Below are 18,086 nucleotides of genomic sequence, written 5' to 3'. Positions count from 1 at the left end.
GAAAACCTTTTCAACTGTGCGAATTGGAAATGGGATGACCTGGACAGTTGCGTTTTTTAAGGATTATAAAAGAATGGAGGGGGTTGCTATTGCTGCTGATGTGATGATGGTGAAGACCAATAGCGAAGTTTTTTGATAAGAACAACGTGAATACTTCAAATACTTTCTCAATTTGGTGGAACGATGAATGGAGGGGGAATGTTGGCCTTTCGCGGAGGTGTGTATGCTATGTTTTATTTGTTAAAGGATAAACCGGTTTGTTTATATTTCGAAATGAATTCTTAAAGGTGGGTAAACACTGAACATTTATCAAATTGATTTAAAAATATTATCGGGCAATTATATGCGAAATAAAAAGGAAAATTAAAAAAATGGCCAATTTCGAAAATTTACAGTATTAAGTTGGTATCAGCGACAATAGATGGCGACACATAATAAATTGTAATTGAATTAAAAGTGATAAATGAAATTTTATCTTAAAACGATTAAAAGATTTAAATGAAAATTTCAGGAATGTTAAGAAAATGAAATGATAAAATTGAATCTGATTTTTAATGATTTATTAATTATTATTGTATTACTATTAAATTTGTACAAGTTCTTAGAGATGGCACCACATAATAATCAATGTAAAAACAGCTTTTTTTGAGAGATGAATTGAGGTTATAAATAGAAAATACTACAATTTAGTTATAAAATACATTCTTTTTAAAACGTTATTTACTTAAATTTATTGATTATTGAAACTCACAAGTTTCGCCTCCGAAAAAGGCTTAGATGTTGGATTTAGAACACTTTTTTTAGGACACAAACAGTATTACACAGATATTGATGATAAAGTGGTCGAGGCTGATAAGAGAAATGATTAAAAATTGTATCAAACTATATAATAATATTTGTAGAGGTTGGAAAATCAACCATTTATCTGTCCATTATTTTCTGTCCATATTCTTGTAAAGAGCAGCTCTTACATTGACATGTGGGTGTGTAATGCGTATGCAACAAATTGAAATTTGTCATGCAGTTATTGACTTGATCAAAGAATTAAAATTAAAAGAAAATTTAATCTTTACTTTAATTACCAAAACTATCGCTACATTCTTTTACAAAGGAACTGTTTCTTATTTTATATTTGATAAGTCCAGATATTCCTTGGCTTCCTTGAAATTACAATCTTAAATGAATACAACATTGTCAAAAATCATGAAAAAAAACTTGATTTGTTTAGTTCTCTTTGGATACATCTAAATAATAAACAAAGACTGTCATAAGAGAAAGTTTAAATTCAACGAAATGAATACATCTGAAAAGTTACAACAAATTCGTCCTGATTTTATTATAAAAAGCAATATAGAATACACCGATGTGATAGATGCGGACGAATTAAAAAAAGATAATATTGAATCAATAATGTTTAGTAATAATATTCGAACCCTAGGAAGTGAAGTAAAATTAACCATATCACAAAATCAACTCTATATTTATTTATCTTTTTTTGTAGAAATCTTATGAACAACTTTTATCGGATGAACAACTTTATGATTCAATGACTTTTTTTACATTTACTCCTACATGGTTGTATTTCTGTTCGAGTGCTAGTTTCGCTCTATTTTGGATAGTTACATATAATGTTTCGTTTGATAAAAACTTTGAAGATAAAGTTATTGTTCTTTGGATTAAATTGGTATGTAATACGCTTGTTATTATTGATATATTGGGTGCTTATGTGCATTTGCGTTGGAAAGAAATTCGATTGAGGGCTGTTTATAAACCTAGGCCAGTTTGTAAGTTAAAAAAATAAATCCAATTTAATCTAATAATTTAAGAATCATTTTATAGTTTTTATGATTTGTGATGTTTTATCTTTATCTGCAATCCCAATGGGTCTAATAAAACCACTAAGGAGTATATTTTATTTAAGATTGATTGAAATTGCTTTTCTATTGGCGAGACATTACAGGATTTATTATTATTTTCGTAAGCTTTTATTACCAACTATTAATATTTCTATAATTTTTATTATTTAGAAACTGTTTCTTCAAACGCTGGCAGCAATACAATGTGTAATTTAGCTTTAAAACATTCATTAGTATTTGCATTTATTTTCCATGCATTTTCTTGTTTCTGGTTTTATTTAGGCTGTTATGTAAGTATTTCATAGTATTATTTTAAAAGCAACAATCCATTTCCTTTTTCTTTTAGAAATGTAAAAATAAAAAAACATTAACTTGGGTTGATAAAGATTCGTATCTTCAAGCTGTAGTAAACCAATATGAACCAAGTGCTTTTCAATTGTACATTTTAAGTATGTTACATGTAATCGGAGGAGTAACATGTGTAGCCTTAGGAAGTGGTTCAACGGAACAAAATGAAGCCGAAAAAGTTACGTTAATAATTTTTATGAGTATAAGTTTATATTACTTAAACGGCGTGGTTATTGGCACATTTACAAACGTTTGTTGCAACAATTATGTTCGTCAAACGCAGTTTACCGATAAGTTTAAAATGATCGTAAGCAATATGAGATCGCACAATATCTCGAAGTCTTTTATAAATAAAATGCTGGATTATTACATTCATTATTGGCGACAAGAAGACGCTATTAACCAGTCGAAACTGTTCGATTCCTTACCGTTGGCGTTTCGGCAAATTTGCCTTTTAGATAAATATTGGTTTACTTTAAGTCAATCGCATTTATTTTCGAATTTAGAGGATGGATTTAAGCGCTCAGTTGCGTGTCGTATGACGACGAAAATGTGCGTACCAGATGAAGTGATCGCAGACGTTGAAAATCCAAGAGATTGTATGATGTATATCGCAAAAGGATCAGTACATTTATTGTCGGTGGTTGACGGGGAAAGCTCTTTAATTACGTTGGGCGTCGGGACTTGTTTGGGAGAAATTAATTTGATTTATGGCATTAAGAATTCGACCAAAGTTATCGCGGCCACTTATTGCACCATTTTTATTTTGGGCAAAGCGAAAATGTGGATGGAAATGGTTCATTTTAGGCAAATGAAACAATCGGCAATTTTTCATCACAATAGTCAAGTAAGAAATCAAAAAATGTTTTAATCACTTTTTTTTTAAATTATTTTTTTAGAGCTTAATAGATTTTGCTAGACGAACGATTCAAGAAAAACGAGAGGCTTACGAAGGAGATACGCCGTTGCAAAAGATAAAAACAACGTTACAAAATGAAGATGATGTTAGGTTATTAGATTACACGAAAATTTATACGATGAGTTATCAAAGAAAGCTATCAGATGTCTATGTTTTAAGTAGGGTAAGACATTTTCACAAATTGAGCAAAATATAATAATGTTGTATAGATGTCATGTCTGTAAGTGTATTACAAAATTTTTTCAACCGCCTTGCCCAGATGGTCCTCCAGGTCCGATACTACAACTCCAACTTCCGCAGAGGCTGCAGGAGCCAGTTTTAGATATCGTCTATGATCCTTGTGATACCTTTGCTGTCATGGTTTTGGCAGTAGATTGATGATATTCAACTTTGATTCTGAATCACTCGTATGTTGTCATAGAAAATTAGAACCGTGGATCCTTCGCGGCAGTTTTCTGTTGCTGTTTTGTGACTTTTGGGTCTTCTGCCTTTGATCGATTTTTGAATAGTAACAAACGTTGTTCGGATAAAGAAACTATGTCTTGAACCAGTGGTTTTAAAAGTGCATCAATACCAAAAACAAAGCTTGGGCGAAATGCAAGAAGTCTCAATCGATCACAAAACAACTTATTGTACCGTTTGGTGTAGATAACGTAAATTGTCACCATGATTGATGAATCTGCTATAAAAGATGTCTTCTTCAAAGAACTCAAACTATGGAGAAGAAAAGCGAATGAGCGGACAAAGACAATTATCTAATATTACAATTCCTTTTGACAAAATCTTTTTGACTTTTCTAAAGATATAAAAATCATGTTTAAACGAAAATATTTTAGTAACTTTAAATAATTGAAATTAATTTTATAGAGTAGTAACGTTTTCTCCGATGGAATATTTTTAAATACGAGCTGGCCGTGGATATTAAACAGTCAATCTGCATTTTGGAGTGTTTGGGAAATGATAATAATCATAATAATAGCGACTGAATGTGTTGGTTATCCCTTGGAGATCGCTTATTATCGTCGTTTTTCAAGCGGATACGGATCAATTTATCGCATTTTCGGGGATACTATTTATTTGGTCGATTTCGTTTTGAAAATGTTTACTTCTGTCGAAACTGAAGAAGGTTGATAATAAAACAAATAAATTAATATTAAACGAAATTCATTTCTTTTTTAGGAATTTACACAACTGTAATTGAAATAATTTTGCAACGATTAGCAACGTTTTCGTTTCTATTAGATTTATTGGCAATTTTTCCGATAAGTTCGTTGGTCGCCGCTTGTGGAATAACACAAAATGAACGAATGTTGACGTTAATATCTGTTCATAAATTGGTTAAAGTGTATAGATTGGTTGTTTTCATGATAAAATTAGAGTACAATTTTCGATTGAACGTCAGTTACGTTCGATTAGTTAAATATGTTCTTTATCTTCTTTATTTTGCCTATATGTTTGGTTGTATGTACTATGTAGTGTTATGTTTTGAAGAGTAAGTTATTTCCTTAATTAGTTATTATTTATTTGATTCATTAACTTTTTAGACCTTGTTATCCAACAATGGCCCTTGGAAATAAAACGGAAGATCAATTTACATCAGCTGTAATGACTGCCATGTTAATAATGTCAGGAACTGGCGGTGTAGTTGACTTCTTTAGTTTTGAAGAAATCGTCGTGATTCTAATGATATCCGTTATGGGAACATTAACCGTAGTCTACTTAATCAGTGACTATTCGTCCACATTAACATTGGCAAGCAGTGAAGCAACGATTTTCATTGAAATGATTAATTTAATTCGCGGATTTATGGATTCAAACAAAATATCGAAAAACATCGTGTACAGAATCAATCAATATTTTGTTGCTAAATGGTTAGAATGTAAAGGGGTCGATTTTAACGCGCTCTACGACGACGCGCCAAGCCAATTATACGAAGACTTCCAATCAAGAAAGTATTCAAAATTATTAAGCAGCGCACCAGTATTTAGAGTAAGAAATATTTGTATTAAAAATTTATTTCATTATTTCAATTTTATTAATAGCATTTAAATTATCACATAATAAAACGTTTAGCAATGTCCTGCCAAATAATTTCGTTACCACCTAAAGAATACGTAACATACGCAGGGGAAGTTCAAAAAGATATGTACATCATTGAAAAAGGTTTTTGCGAAATGATTTCGGGATCCTCGCAAAAAGTCGATAAAATTTTAGGGCCGTTGGGTAATTTTTGCGATATTGAAACGTTACTGGCCGTTCCGGCTATTTTCAATGTCAAAACGATAACTCACGTATCATTGGTAAAAATTCGATGTACCGCTATCAAAGAAGCCTTTTTAATGAACACCGAAATCGATAAGCAATTAACGGATGTTATTGATGACACGAAAAACTCATTTGTAAGTATAATCAAAATAATTGATTACAAGTTGGCAGCCTGTAGGGAAAGTTATAAACTTCCAGATGATGCTGCCAACAAGTTGGCAGGCTCTACAATGTAGTACAAAAGTTCTAAGATATAATAGCCAACGAGTTGGCAGCCTGTAGGGAAAGTTATAAACTTCCAGATGTAGTAGCTCATGCTGCCGATAGGTTCGTAGGCTCTACGATGTAGAACAGAAGATTTGAGGTATAATAGCCCATGCTGCCAACAAGTTGGCAATTTATAAGGAATGTTACAAGCTTTCAGCATACACTAGCTCATGCTGCCAACAAGTTGGCAGCCTGTAAGTGAAGTTTCAAACTGTAGGCATAAAGTGGCGACTCTGGTTAATAACTGTAAAAGACTGGATAATATAATTTCGTACTGGATAACTAATTTTTTATTAATTTTATTTAATTTAAGGCTGCAAAAAGATTATTTACACAAACTACAACCAATATAGAAGAAGAAGATATCGAAGAGCACGAAAAGTCTTGGTTCATTTTCCCGAAAAGTATCGTTCATCCAATTCATATAGATTTTTTACTTGGATGGCAAAATATGAACGTTTTAAGATACATTTTATTACGACGAACAATCATGCCTTACGGACAATTTATTTGCTTTTGGGAGTTAAGTAGGGGAATTTTCGCATTTATTTCCGCAATATTACATCCTACTTTACACGTTTATCAATGTTATACCAACAATATTAAATGGGTTGCTTTAGCGTTAGATATTTTGGCCGCTATTGATATGTAAGTTAAGTAATAAATAAATATATTTATAATTTTTTTCTTACATTTGTAGCTACGTTCGGATGCACATGTGTTATTATGACAAACACGGAATTTTAGTTACTCATCCAAGATTGACAGCCATAAATTATTTCACAAGCAGCTTCTTATTGGATTTCTTAGCAATGTTCCCCACAGATTATTTAATTTTTTTCGTTGAAGGGAAAGATATCGTTCAATTTAATACTGTACAAGCTTTTGTCAGATTGAATCGAGTTTTGCAAATTTATCGGCTTCCGGATAGTTTTCGTATTTTTTCTAAAGATATATTTGATCAAGGGGGAATTATGGTGTACGTACAATTTTTGATTTTAAAAAAATACTCGAAGAATAATATTTTTTTAGGATAGCTATAAAGTATCTCTTATTAACATTGGTGATTTTAAACACATTAGCAATTATTATCGTTAATAATTCGATTGAAATCCGAGATCAAACTGACGGATTGAAAAAAATTACTCCCATTCCAGATACATGGATTTCCTCTTCTGAGACATCATGTAATCATAAAAATTTTTAATTTTAATAACTTTTAAATACTTCCGTTTTAGTTTCGTTCGATAATTCTTTACCAATCAACACTTATATGATTGCTTTTTATTGGGTGACTACAACAGCTCAACAATTATCATTTGGAAACGTAATACCTCACAATGACAAAGAAGTAATCTTTGTTATTTTTATTATAGTCATTGGGTACATGTGGTTTACATTTGTAATTGTAATCATCTCCAATAACAAAGCGACAATAAACGAACATTTGACGCTTTATCAAAACCACATGAAACGATTAATTACTTATATGAGACAAGAAAAAATTTCGAAAAATCTTCAGACGCAAGTTTTAATCAATTCCTTAATTATATAAATAATCTAATATGATTTCTTGTTGTTATAGTTTAGCAATTGATCATTTTGAACATATTTGGAAACGTACTCAAGGAATGAACGCAAATACCATTTTACAATCGTGCCATTTAGCGTTGAGAAAAGATTGCGCTTTGTTTTTATATGGAGAAACATTTAGTATGGTTCCTGTTTTTACGGATATGAAGTCGTCGTTCTTTCGAATTTTAGGCACAAACATAGATGTTTTTTATTTTTTAAAGAATCACACCATTATTAGTTTAAATGACATGGTTAAATCTGTTTATATTGTTCATAAAGGATATGTTGTTGTTATTGGACCGGATGGGAGACAAATGGAAACACTTTCACGAGGATGGTAAAAAGATTTTAGTTAGTTTAGTTTACAAATTTACATTTCTGTTGTAGTGTTTTTGGCAATATTGATGATATAGAAACAAGTAGAAGCATGGTAATGATAATTGCAGGTTCAAATACCGATCTATTAACCATCTCTACTTTAAAATTTTATGAACTGCTTGATGATTATCCAGTTGTAAAAAATAGAATCAACAAATCCATGTTGTTTAATAATTTGGTACCACTTTTGTGTATCCACTTTTCATAAATCTTATCTACTCATTCGTTTTTAGTCCTATATCTTAGTACAACGAAAAGAATTATTTACCAATCATAAATCATTAACCATAAAAAAAATAAATTTACCATCAAACAGATTTTTGAAAGGATTCTTAACTGGACGATGGATCCAAAAATTATTCATCATAACCTCTTTGTGTTCGTACATAATCGCATCGTATCAGTTAGCATTTAGGGACTATCACTTCATGATATTCGTCGCTGCTTATTTTTTGGATTTGTTACACATTTTAAAGATGTACATAGAATTCAACGCGCCATATCAGGACGAAGTTGGAAATTTAATAATGGATAAGCGATTAATAAGAAGTAGATACTTAACATTTTCTCGGTTTTATCTTGAATTAGCTGCCATTGTTCCCATTGAATTATTCTGCTTTATTTGGTCGTTTGATCGAATGAATATTATGTGTATTTTACGTTTAAATAGATCTTTGAGATTGGTAAGAACACTAATTCATTAGTAAAACATAAAAAAAATTTATTTTTTAAGTGGAACATTTTTCATTATTTTAATGTAACCTGCAATTTTTTAAACATAAACGTGGTTAGTATTGAAATATTCTCAATTGCAATAAATATGATATTATTAACACATACAGAAGCTTGCCTTTTGATCATTTTGGGTACTGGAACTAAAAATATAAAATCTGGATGGACTTATAATGATGGTGAGAATATTTAGCTCTTTATTTATTTAATCCTGGTTAAATCTTTTTAGAGGGAGTTGCGGTTTGCGATAAATACTATTTATGTGCCTTATATTTAGCTGTTTCATTTACATCATTTGCGGGTTATAGTAATATGAGGCCTAGAAACTTTCAAGAAACATTTTTAGCAATTTTTTTGACCCTTATAAATAAATTAATAACAGCTATGGTGATAGGAAATATGTCCGCAATTGCTCAAAGTTATATATCAACATTAACGAAATATGACTTACGTAGAAGAAAAATGGAATTGTACCTAAAACATAGCATAATTTCACCTCCCCTATTCAAAGCTATAATGAAATACACTCATCAATTATGGACAGAAAACCAAGGATCTCAAATACCTATGTTTGTGAAGTTGGCACCGAGTCACTTAAAAAGTCACATAAAATATGCTGCTTATGGATACCACATAAAAGAGAATTTAATCTTTATGCAATGCCACGATTCTTTTTTGCATATCTTATGCAAAAAATTAAAAGTACAAATGTATTTTACTGATGATATTATCTGCCAACGAGGCGATGTTAACGGCACCATGTATTTTATACATCGAGGAAGCGTTAAGGCTTATTATATTACAGAAATTGAAGAAATTCACGTTGATAGTTTAATCGAAAAGGATTGTTTTGGAATGGTAAGAGCCATAACGTTCACAATGTGAGGTTATGACAACTGTCAAAATACCAAAAAAAAAATTAATAACTTTATAAATACTCACAATTTTTAATTTTCCTTAGGTCCAAGGACTTTTCCCGAATGCACCTCACACTCACACTTTTAAGGCTACCACTGTCACAACGATTTTATCCTTGGAATTAAAAAATTGGGCTCAATTATTGCAATTTTATCCCGCTGCTAAATTCTCGATATATGAGAAAATGAGTCGTTTAGATGAATTATGTAAACAATATTAAAAATGTATATTAATTGTACTTCAATAATAATTTTCATTTTATTTAACCTTTTTATATTGTTTAGCGTTTATTTTGTTTAGTTATATGAAATTAATAAATTTTAAATTTAATAACATAACTAGCGTCATCTTTTGCCCGGCGGCCGTTTCTATTATCTTTCTGACTTAATCCGCCGCGTTATGTTGGAATTGATTTCTCGTTCCTGTTGTATTGAGGTTGTTTCTTTCTAGCCTAATGTTTCTATTATTTCAGTTTTAATAATAATTATAACTATTATTATTATCATTTCTCTGCTTTTATAAAACCATTCGTACCTTTTTTCTCTTACTTACTTACAGACAGATAGATGGCGCTGGCGGTACATATTTTATACGTTATTATGTAATTATTATTATGCGTGTAAATGGAAAATTAAAGGATAAAAAGATTGTTATTACTTTTCGGTATATTTATTTAATAATCGCTTTTATTATTTTTAAATTTTCACTTATGCAAAAAGAAATTATTTTGTTAAAATTGGGAAATTTTAGTTCTATATGTTGTTATTAAGGGTGGTTGGTAGTTGGTATTTAAAAGTAGCGGGAATGAACTGGTTTTATTGCCTAAAAAATATCATCTTTCTCGTCGTTGCTTAATTGTGAAACGTGGTATAATTTTAAAAATTGTGTTGTCCTAACGATTATAAATTGTTTTGGTTCAATCATGCCCCCTAAAAAACGTGCAAATGATCAAATACAAGATCTCATACGTTCTGGAGAAGTTTTGGAAGATGTTCATAAAAAAAAATGGAAACTTGGAAATCCAATTGGAAAAGGAGGATTCGGACTTATTTATCTAGCTCAAGAGTTAAACGAATCTAAAAACAACACCGAATTTTCTTATGTTGTAAAAATTGAACCACACGGAAATGGCCCATTATTTGTGGAAATGAATTTCTTGATGAGAAACGCTAAACAAGATGATATATCTGCGTTCATGAAGGAGAATAAATTAAAATCTTTGGGTATGCCGCGCTACATTAGTTCAGGGTCTCACTTAATTAACAAGGAAAAGTATCGTTTCCTCGTGCTGGAACGGTTTGGAGACGACATTTCCAAGTTACTTTTAGATTGTAAGAACGAATTTCCTATTGTTACTGTTTTTAAAGTTGCATTACAAATTGTGGATGTCTTGGAATATATACACAGTAGAGGTTATGTTCATCATGATATAAAAGGAGCGAATATTTTGTTAGACTTAAAAGCTAAAAAACAAATTTACCTTATGGATTATGGGTTAACCGGCCGTTACTTTACTGGAACAAAATTTAAGAGAGATCCGAAAAAAGCTCATGATGGCACTCTTGAGTATGTTAGTCGTGATGGTCATGATGGCGTACAAACTCGCAGAGGAGATTTAGAAGTTTTAGGATACAATATAATACAATGGCTTGGTTGTACTTTACCATGGGAAAAAGTTAAAAATCCAGTAGCTGTTCAAACATCGAAGTCAAAATATATGGATGATATCCCCAATTTGATGGAAACATGTTTTAAAAATAAAGACCCACCCAAGGCTGTTGTAGAATATCTTGTTTACTTAAATAATCTTAATTTTGATTCTGAACCTAATTATAAAAACATACGGAACATATTTATAAATGGAATTAAATCTAATGGGGGCACAATAGGGTCCCCATTAGTTTTCCAACAGTCAAAGACTCCAACTAAACGCAAACTTGCCTCCGAAACGCCATCATCTGGCAAAAAAACAAAATTACCAAGACGAAAACTCAATGTAGATGATAGTAATGATGAAGAGGAAGAACAAGAAGAGAAACCTCATAATACAAGAGCAAAGGATAGAAGAGCTGCAATTAAAAATGAGGATATAGAACAGAATGGAAATGAAAAGGTAAAACCTGAACATTCCAAGAAAAAGGGAAAACATGCAAATGCCGAAGAGAAAGTTGAAGATAAAGAAAAAAATGATAAACCCAAGAAGAAGATAAGAAAAGTGAAAAATATAGAAGATGGTGAGAACAGGGAGGAAGAAATTGAACCAAAGAAAAAGACAAAAAAAGTGGAAAATGTTGAAGATGGTGAGAATGGGGTGGAAGGAGTGAAACCCAAGAAAAAGTCAAAAAAAGTGGAAAATGTTGAAGATGGTGAGAACGGCGTGGAAGGAGTGAAACCCAAGAAAAAGTCAAAAAAAGTGGAAAATGTTGAAGATGCTGAAAACGGGGTGGAAGGAGTGAAACCCAAGAAAAAGTCAAAAAAAGTGGAACATGTTGAAGATGGTGAGGCTGCAGAGGAAGCAGTAAAACCGAAGAAAAAAATAGGGAATAATAAGAGAAATGTTGAAAATCAAGAAGAAACAGAAATGATTACAAAGAAAGGCCATGAAAATAAGAAAGGTAATGAAGTTGATGAAGAGGACAGAATTAAAATTAAACCATCTAAGAAAAAAGTACAAGAAACCAATAATACGATTGAAGATGAAAAACCTTCATCTAGTCGTTATCCTAAACGAACCAAAAAATAGTATTACTACATGATTTATATAAGAATTGTATTGTAAGTGTTATTTCAATTTTGTATTTTTTTAAGGTTAAAGATTTCGAAAAATACTATTTGTGTCTTAATTAATATTTGATTTTTAATTCATTTTGTGGTAATCTCCCATTATCTTTTTTTGAATAAATTAATTTTGGTCAATAAGTAATCCTGAGTTAACTTGAAGCGAGTTTTGTTTGTTATTCAGTGCTAGTTTGTTGTATATTTTTATTGAACTAGAACTTTCTAGAATACCTTTTCTTTTTTTATCTCAATTTCAAAGGATTTTGATTTGCATATTTCTACTGAACCGGAAGTAGGACTAAAACTAGAACTAGCGCTAGACCTAGAACTAGAAACATTCGGGTTTAGCTGTCTAAAGAGACGAACGGCTAAAGCCGAATGTTTCTAGTTCTAATTTTAGTTGTTATAAAGCGCTAGTTAGCACTAGATGTCGCTATGTGATATATTGTTATTGAACTAAATGTAACACTAGACCTAAAACTAGAAATATTCGGCTTTAGCCGTTCGTCTCTAGACGGCTAAACCCGAATGTTTCTAGTTCTAGGTCTAGTTTAGTGTTAGTTCTAGTTTTAGTTGTTATTCAGCGCTATATTGTTGTATATTTTTCGTTGAACTAAAACGAGAACTGGCACTAGACCTAGAACTGGAATGTTTTGGGTTTACCGTATTTAATTTTTAGTACTTATTTCAATAAAATGTGATTAACTCCGCCACTAAAGAAAAGATAATTCCATGTTTGTTTTCAAAATTGTTTATTAATTCTTTTTAATGGTGCCGTTTATATTTACCTTCGGTAATAATCATTTTTATAAATTCAGCGTTTGCACTAAACATATGTATGAATCCGTACTTAGCGGTTGAACAATTTTCCAAAAAATGTTTTAATAGTCCAATCATTTTATTATCATATTGAATTACGGCACCATCAACACCCTGAATTTAAAATAAAATTTAATAATTTATTAAATTACAATTTAATTGTCAAAATAACTAATAAATTTATTATTGTAATATGGGTTGCCTGCACGAAAGGTTTTTGACATATATATACTATCTCCTATATCGCTGACTCCCTATCTAAGCAATGAGTGGCGAGCGTTTCCATCAAAAGCAGACGGAATGATATATGTTTTGTCTTTGTCGTGCCCCCATATCGCGAAGGCGCTTACGCGAATCGTAAATTTTTAAGAGTTTGAAGTGTTTCGCGCGTATTTTATGCAGCTTTGAAATGCAATTATTGTAGATAGTTGACTTTAATTATAAATTATCGTAGATGCATCAAATAAATTAGAATATATGTACTTTTGTGTGAAATTGACGTTGAATATTGCTTTAAATATCAACTTTATGTAGGTTGTTCATTAAACATTATATTCTTTACTTTTGTTTAGGCAACCCAAATAACAAACCAAATTTTATGTAACCATGACAATTTTGTCGATTTCAAATGTTATAAATAAAACAAGAAGCCATTATTGTATTAGATTTTAGGTTATGTTTATGTCAAACATTTATTTGGTGTTTTATAAACATCAAGGTCATCAACTGCTATTAATTTTTAATTCACCGTCCAATAAGATAAAAGCGTACTCACCACGTGTTCACGCATGTCTCTTGTGTAGACGGGGGCACGACAGACACAGATATATATATATCTGCACTCTAATGTTTACACTCTTTTGCTGCCTTAGTCAGCGATATAGGAGATAGTATATATATGGTTTTTGACAATTAAATTTTTAATTTTAATTACCAAACATGATTGCGTCTTAAGAAATGCATTTGTAAAACAGGGGTGCCAACTGGAATTATCAAAGTTTTCTCGATAATATTCGCTACAAGATTGATTTCTTTCAATTTCAGCTACATGGCACACAACTTTGTATTTATCTTGCTCTTTCAAGTACAAAATCGCTATAATATCAACGACGTGATCTTGGGTCAGGGAATCATTATAAAATTCGATCTTATTAGTTCTCTTGTTTAGATCCAATTCGGTTTCAAGCTAACAAAATAATTTATCTTTAATTTCAAATGTATGTAAAGATATAAAACTAACTTTCATAATGCAGAGATAATCCATTGGAAGAGTATTATCCTGACGCGCTAAAACACTGGTACTGAAGACAGTTCGAGTTTGCATCCATTTTTTAATGGTGTAATTGTAAAAAGCTTTGATGGAAATCGAACGAGCTGAATGACAACATCCCCCGGATGTTGCAATAATCGTGGAAGTCACTATCGCTCCAGTACAAACATCGGTGTTTTTATTTACGTTTTTTATCACTACAAGTACCTAGAAGTTTCGTGTTAAAGAATAAATCATTAATTACATACTACTTACAATGTGACCAAGTTTTATGCCGTATCCGCATTCAGAATCCACATCCATATCGAAATTTTGTAAGGTATTCGATAACATTAAATATTGAAATATTGCTAGTATAAAAATAACGAGAAAATCATATTTCTTTGACATTTCTTTAATATTAATTGATATTAATGACGTTTTTTTGAAATGTCAAAATTTTTCATTGTCAATTAGTTATGATACCCGATCAACAGATGGCAGTAAATCTATCGCCTATTTCGCCTATTTAATTGTGTCGTTTAATGCATTTAAGGATAATAACGTTTTAAAAAGAGCGAGAAATTTAGTGATAAAAATTATTATTAAATACCACTAAGAAATGCGTATAAATTAAAAATTACTACCTTAATGGGTTAATTAAAATCAAATTTAATCCAGCTGTTGTTAAACCCCAACTTAGGAAATATGGATACCGTTTTTGGGGTGGTAATTAAATCCACCTGCGTCTATTCCATTTCAAATTTAATAATTGCATATAATTTGTTTTTTTTTATATTCTGATTTAATTAATTGCATACAAATTGACGCATGCCTAAAGACTTGGACAACCGGTATCGGAGACTGTTTTTTTTCTCTTAGAACGTAGGAATTTTATAGCAATTAAAGGATAAGAAGTACGCAATTTCAGTAAAAAAGAATTAGGAAACGTCGGTTGGTGTCCAAATGGTTTCCATCGATTAAAATTATCTTTGAGATCTTTGAGTAGGATGAGAGAACAAAAAAAAATATTTTGACACTTTTTAAAAGAGTTCCAATTATAGGGAATTAGAAAAAATTGATTGGTATATCCAAATGATGTTCATCTTATTAAAAATATTTTTGGGATACTTAAGCAAGATGAAAGAACACACGAAAAGCTACACAATACACAGTCTAGGTCTAGTATTACTTCTAGTTTTAGTTCAATAAAAATATGCATCATAGTGATATCTTATGCTAACTAGCGCTACCTACCACTGCTACTAGAACTAACATTAGACCTAGAACTAGAAACATTCAGGTTTAGCCGTCTTAAGAGGCGCACGGCTAAACGGAATGTTTCTAGTTAGTCTAGTTTTATTTGTTATTCAGCACTAGATTATTGTATATTTTTATTGAGCTATAACGGACACTGCCTTCCCTGTATTAATCCCTTATATCGAGGTTTTATTGTAATGGCAAATTATAGTGACATGTTACCTTTTATGTGGGACAAAGTAAGTAGATACGCCCTGGTTTCTATGGAAATATATTTTTATATATTGCATCTTAAGTAAAATTCACTGCATATAGGTACCTGTTCTATGTTCCAGTTACTCATTGATTGGCTTATTATCACTGATAGGTGTAATTTTACACATCCAATTTCGGATAATTAACTATTAAAATTTGCATTGATAATAATTTAACATTTCGAACCTCATAAATTTTGCGAACGATCTCCAAATACAATAAATAATCCAAGTTTTATCGATTATTTAAAAGGGTCGCGGTTTATATAACGCGTACGTTCCAAATATACCACTTTAAAGAAAACTCTTTGAAAGAGGTGATCATCACGATGGTGATCAAAATTTGTTTTTGACAAACGATAGTTATTAATTATAATTAAAAGGAGTGGAAAACGAGGAAAATATTTCGATTGATTTATGGGAAGTGATTTTGGCGGTGCGACGGATCGCGAACGAACGACAGCGGCCCTTTTCCAAACGAATTAGTGACAGGGAACGATATATCATCGCAGATTGCCACCGTTCGAGCGTTCACAAATGCGCATATCTGCCCATAATGGCCACTTGACGTGACTTTTTTTGTAATCCGAGCCCTTCTATAGTACGTGACTTCGAACTTTAAGCACCTTTTGTGATTTTTTGGGAAGTGTCATTCGAAAATTGGTTCAAGAATCAATATGCAATGTGATATTTTAATGTGTACATCAAAGCGTATAGATTCTAAAAGCAATCATGAACAGTTTTTTTTATGTTTATTGATGTAAAATAATAAATACGTATATTTTTAGTGGTTTATTTTTCTATAACGAAAAAATTTATAACAAAATTTTTACATAAATTGTACCTATGTAATAGAGACGAGTTGGTGTTGTAATAAAACTTTTGCGTTTATTTTTATTTTGTTTGAACGAATAATAGGTGAAATTTTTTTTGGGAGAGGACGAAAGCTTTTAGATAACGGTGTAAAATTTTCAATGCAGATGTATGCCCACGTCACGATGCGCCGGACAGTTGACTGAATAGCTAATGGGATTTCTATGTTTTAGCATTACCACCATGACTCTCTGTGTTGGTGTGTATACAACGTCAGAGAGATAATGATTAATCGGAGTTAGGCACAGAACAATAATTTCCATATTGAATAATAATAATATACATAATATGTGTAGGGGTTAAAAGCAAAAAGTAAATTTTTAACCTGTGTCATTTACTATAAAGTAACAAGTTAAACTCTTAATTTTTTCACTTTGGTTCATCATATTCAAAGTTTAAAAGTGCCATATTCTAAATTTAAATCTGATTTAAGCATTGTTATAAAGAAGTGTTTCCAGGAATCAATAAATATAGTAGATCTTACCAATAAACAGATAAACTAATTGGAATAATTCACTTTCATTCATTTAAAAGTTATGATTAACTTTCACAAGCGCGATTTAAAAGAAATTTACCCGATTTTTACCGAACTGTCAAAATCTGTCAAATTATGTGATGCCTGTCAAGGTCTAATTTTTAGGGATTTTGTTGGTTTTACCTAGGGTCCCTATAAAATTTAAGTCATTTTCTAATTTCTAGTAACGTTTTCGGTAACTAAATAATTGAGGTTAAGAATCGAATATATAAAGTTTGTATTTAAAGTCTGATTACATTTACCAACTTTTCAACGATTTGAGAGGTGTTAAAGAAAAATAAAAGTGTATCATGAAGTTAGCTATACGAGGTGTAGTTAGTTTTATTATTTTAATTCCTTTTTAAATAAACGAAAATTAAAAAGTAATCTTATTTTAATCTCAAATATATCAAATTTACCTATTTTCATTAATAAAATCATAAAAATATAAGCCAAAAATAAGAAATTAATAAGAAATCTTAGGTTGCAACTAAAATCGATAGATGGCGATGTTTTGATACTGACTTAAAAATCCGATATAAATTTTTGAAAAATGATTTTAACAAAGTGCGAATTTACTGCAAAAACGTTCGTATTTAAAGTTCAAACGTCACTGTTACTAAAATTTGATTTCAATACGATAGAATTTGCGATTAATCTTACCAACTTTCCAACGATTTGACAGGTATTACAGAACAATAGCAGAGCGTAATGAAGTTAGCTATACAAAGTTTAGTTAGTTTTATTATTTTAATTCCTTTTTAAATAAATGAAAATTAAAAGTAATCTTATTTTAATCGCAAATAAATCATATTTCTTTATTTTCGTTAATAAATTAATAAAAATTTAAGCCAAAAATAAGAAATTAATAAGTAACCTTAGGTTGTATTTAAAATCGATAGATGGCGATGTTTTGATAATGACTTAAAAAATTTAAATATTTGTTAAATGAAATAATTTAATTTGCTTTGGAATATATAAAAAATTATTATAAATTCTTATTTTAACCATCACGGATTCGATTTAATCTTATTTCGTGAATAAATCAATATATCATAATAAATTAAGTTATAAGTTCGTT

At 30.6% G+C, this 18,086-nt stretch overlaps 3 protein-coding genes across 6 annotated transcripts; 2 read left to right on the top strand and 1 right to left on the bottom strand.

Moving 5' to 3' along the window:
• Nucleotides 1-140: 140 nt before the first annotated feature.
• On the top strand, nt 141-9,532 carry LOC111427547 (uncharacterized). 3 transcript variants are annotated; one of them, XM_023062743.2, is made up of 21 exons: nt 147-217; nt 1,229-1,446; nt 1,502-1,784; nt 1,840-1,977; nt 2,028-2,146; nt 2,203-3,051; nt 3,104-3,286; nt 3,991-4,249; nt 4,303-4,615; nt 4,668-5,112; nt 5,166-5,522; nt 5,969-6,303; nt 6,356-6,634; nt 6,688-6,842; nt 6,894-7,179; nt 7,241-7,567; nt 7,618-7,786; nt 7,842-8,291; nt 8,342-8,519; nt 8,570-9,198; nt 9,302-9,532. In XM_023062743.2, exons 2-21 carry the CDS (start codon nt 1,294-1,296, stop codon nt 9,476-9,478), a joined length of 6,084 nt encoding a protein of 2,027 aa, XP_022918511.2. In that variant the 5' UTR covers nt 147-217; nt 1,229-1,293; the 3' UTR covers nt 9,479-9,532. The 3 variants fall into 3 exon arrangements, 2 of the variants coding, with proteins under 2 accessions (XP_022918512.2, XP_022918511.2); XM_023062744.2 differs by lacking the exon at nt 1,229-1,446 and having other exon boundaries at nt 141-217; XR_011639629.1 differs by lacking the exons at nt 147-217; nt 9,302-9,532 and having other exon boundaries at nt 909-1,446; nt 8,342-8,395; nt 8,451-8,519; nt 8,570-8,657.
• A 455-nt stretch (nt 9,533-9,987) lies between these two features.
• LOC111427368 (serine/threonine-protein kinase VRK1-like) lies at nt 9,988-12,105 on the top strand. The gene has a single exon (XM_071194025.1). The coding sequence runs from the start codon at nt 10,181-10,183 to the stop codon at nt 11,999-12,001; it is 1,821 nt and encodes a 606-aa protein (XP_071050126.1). The 5' UTR covers nt 9,988-10,180; the 3' UTR covers nt 12,002-12,105.
• A 651-nt stretch (nt 12,106-12,756) lies between these two features.
• On the bottom strand, nt 12,757-14,857 carry LOC111427571 (uncharacterized). 2 transcript variants are annotated; one of them, XM_071194027.1, is made up of 4 exons: nt 14,381-14,857; nt 14,096-14,322; nt 13,790-14,041; nt 12,757-12,969 (listed from the first exon to the last, which is right to left on the bottom strand). In XM_071194027.1, the coding sequence occupies exons 1-4, from the start codon at nt 14,409-14,411 to the stop codon at nt 12,802-12,804; spliced, it is 678 nt and encodes a 225-aa protein (XP_071050128.1). In that variant the 5' UTR covers nt 14,412-14,857; the 3' UTR covers nt 12,757-12,801. The 2 variants fall into 2 exon arrangements, with proteins under 2 accessions (XP_071050128.1, XP_022918550.1); XM_023062782.2 differs by having other exon boundaries at nt 12,758-12,969; nt 14,096-14,332; nt 14,381-14,568.
• Nucleotides 14,858-18,086: the final 3,229 nt, after the last annotated feature.

This window comes from Onthophagus taurus, chromosome 2 (genome assembly GCF_036711975.1).
Source record: "Onthophagus taurus isolate NC chromosome 2, IU_Otau_3.0, whole genome shotgun sequence".
NCBI lineage: Eukaryota > Metazoa > Arthropoda > Insecta > Coleoptera > Scarabaeidae > Onthophagus > Onthophagus taurus.
This window is presented reverse-complemented; position numbering and strand designations above follow the sequence as displayed.

Bases quoted from the DNA above. Each gene is read 5' to 3' on its own strand.
- LOC111427547 (XM_023062743.2), top strand. From the start codon at position 1,294: ATGAATACATCTGAAAAGTTACAACAAATTCGTCCTGATTTTATTATA. The intron at 2,147-2,202 runs GTAAGTATTTCA...TTTTTCTTTTAG, and splicing joins GGTTTTATTTAGGCTGTTAT to AAATGTAAAAATAAAAAAAC. The intron at 7,568-7,617 runs GTAAAAAGATTT...TTTCTGTTGTAG, and splicing joins GAAACACTTTCACGAGGATG to TGTTTTTGGCAATATTGATG.
- LOC111427571 (XM_023062782.2), bottom strand. From the start codon at position 14,515: ATGTCAAAGAAATATGATTTTCTCGTTATTTTTATACTAGCAATATTT. The intron at 14,042-14,095 runs GTTAGTTTTATA...TTATTTTGTTAG, and splicing joins ATTATCTCTGCATTATGAAA to CTTGAAACCGAATTGGATCT. The intron at 12,970-13,789 runs GTAATTAAAATT...TTTTAAATTCAG, and splicing joins TTAAGACGCAATCATGTTTG to GGTGTTGATGGTGCCGTAAT.
- LOC111427368 (XM_071194025.1), top strand. From the start codon at position 10,181: ATGCCCCCTAAAAAACGTGCAAATGATCAAATACAAGATCTCATACGT.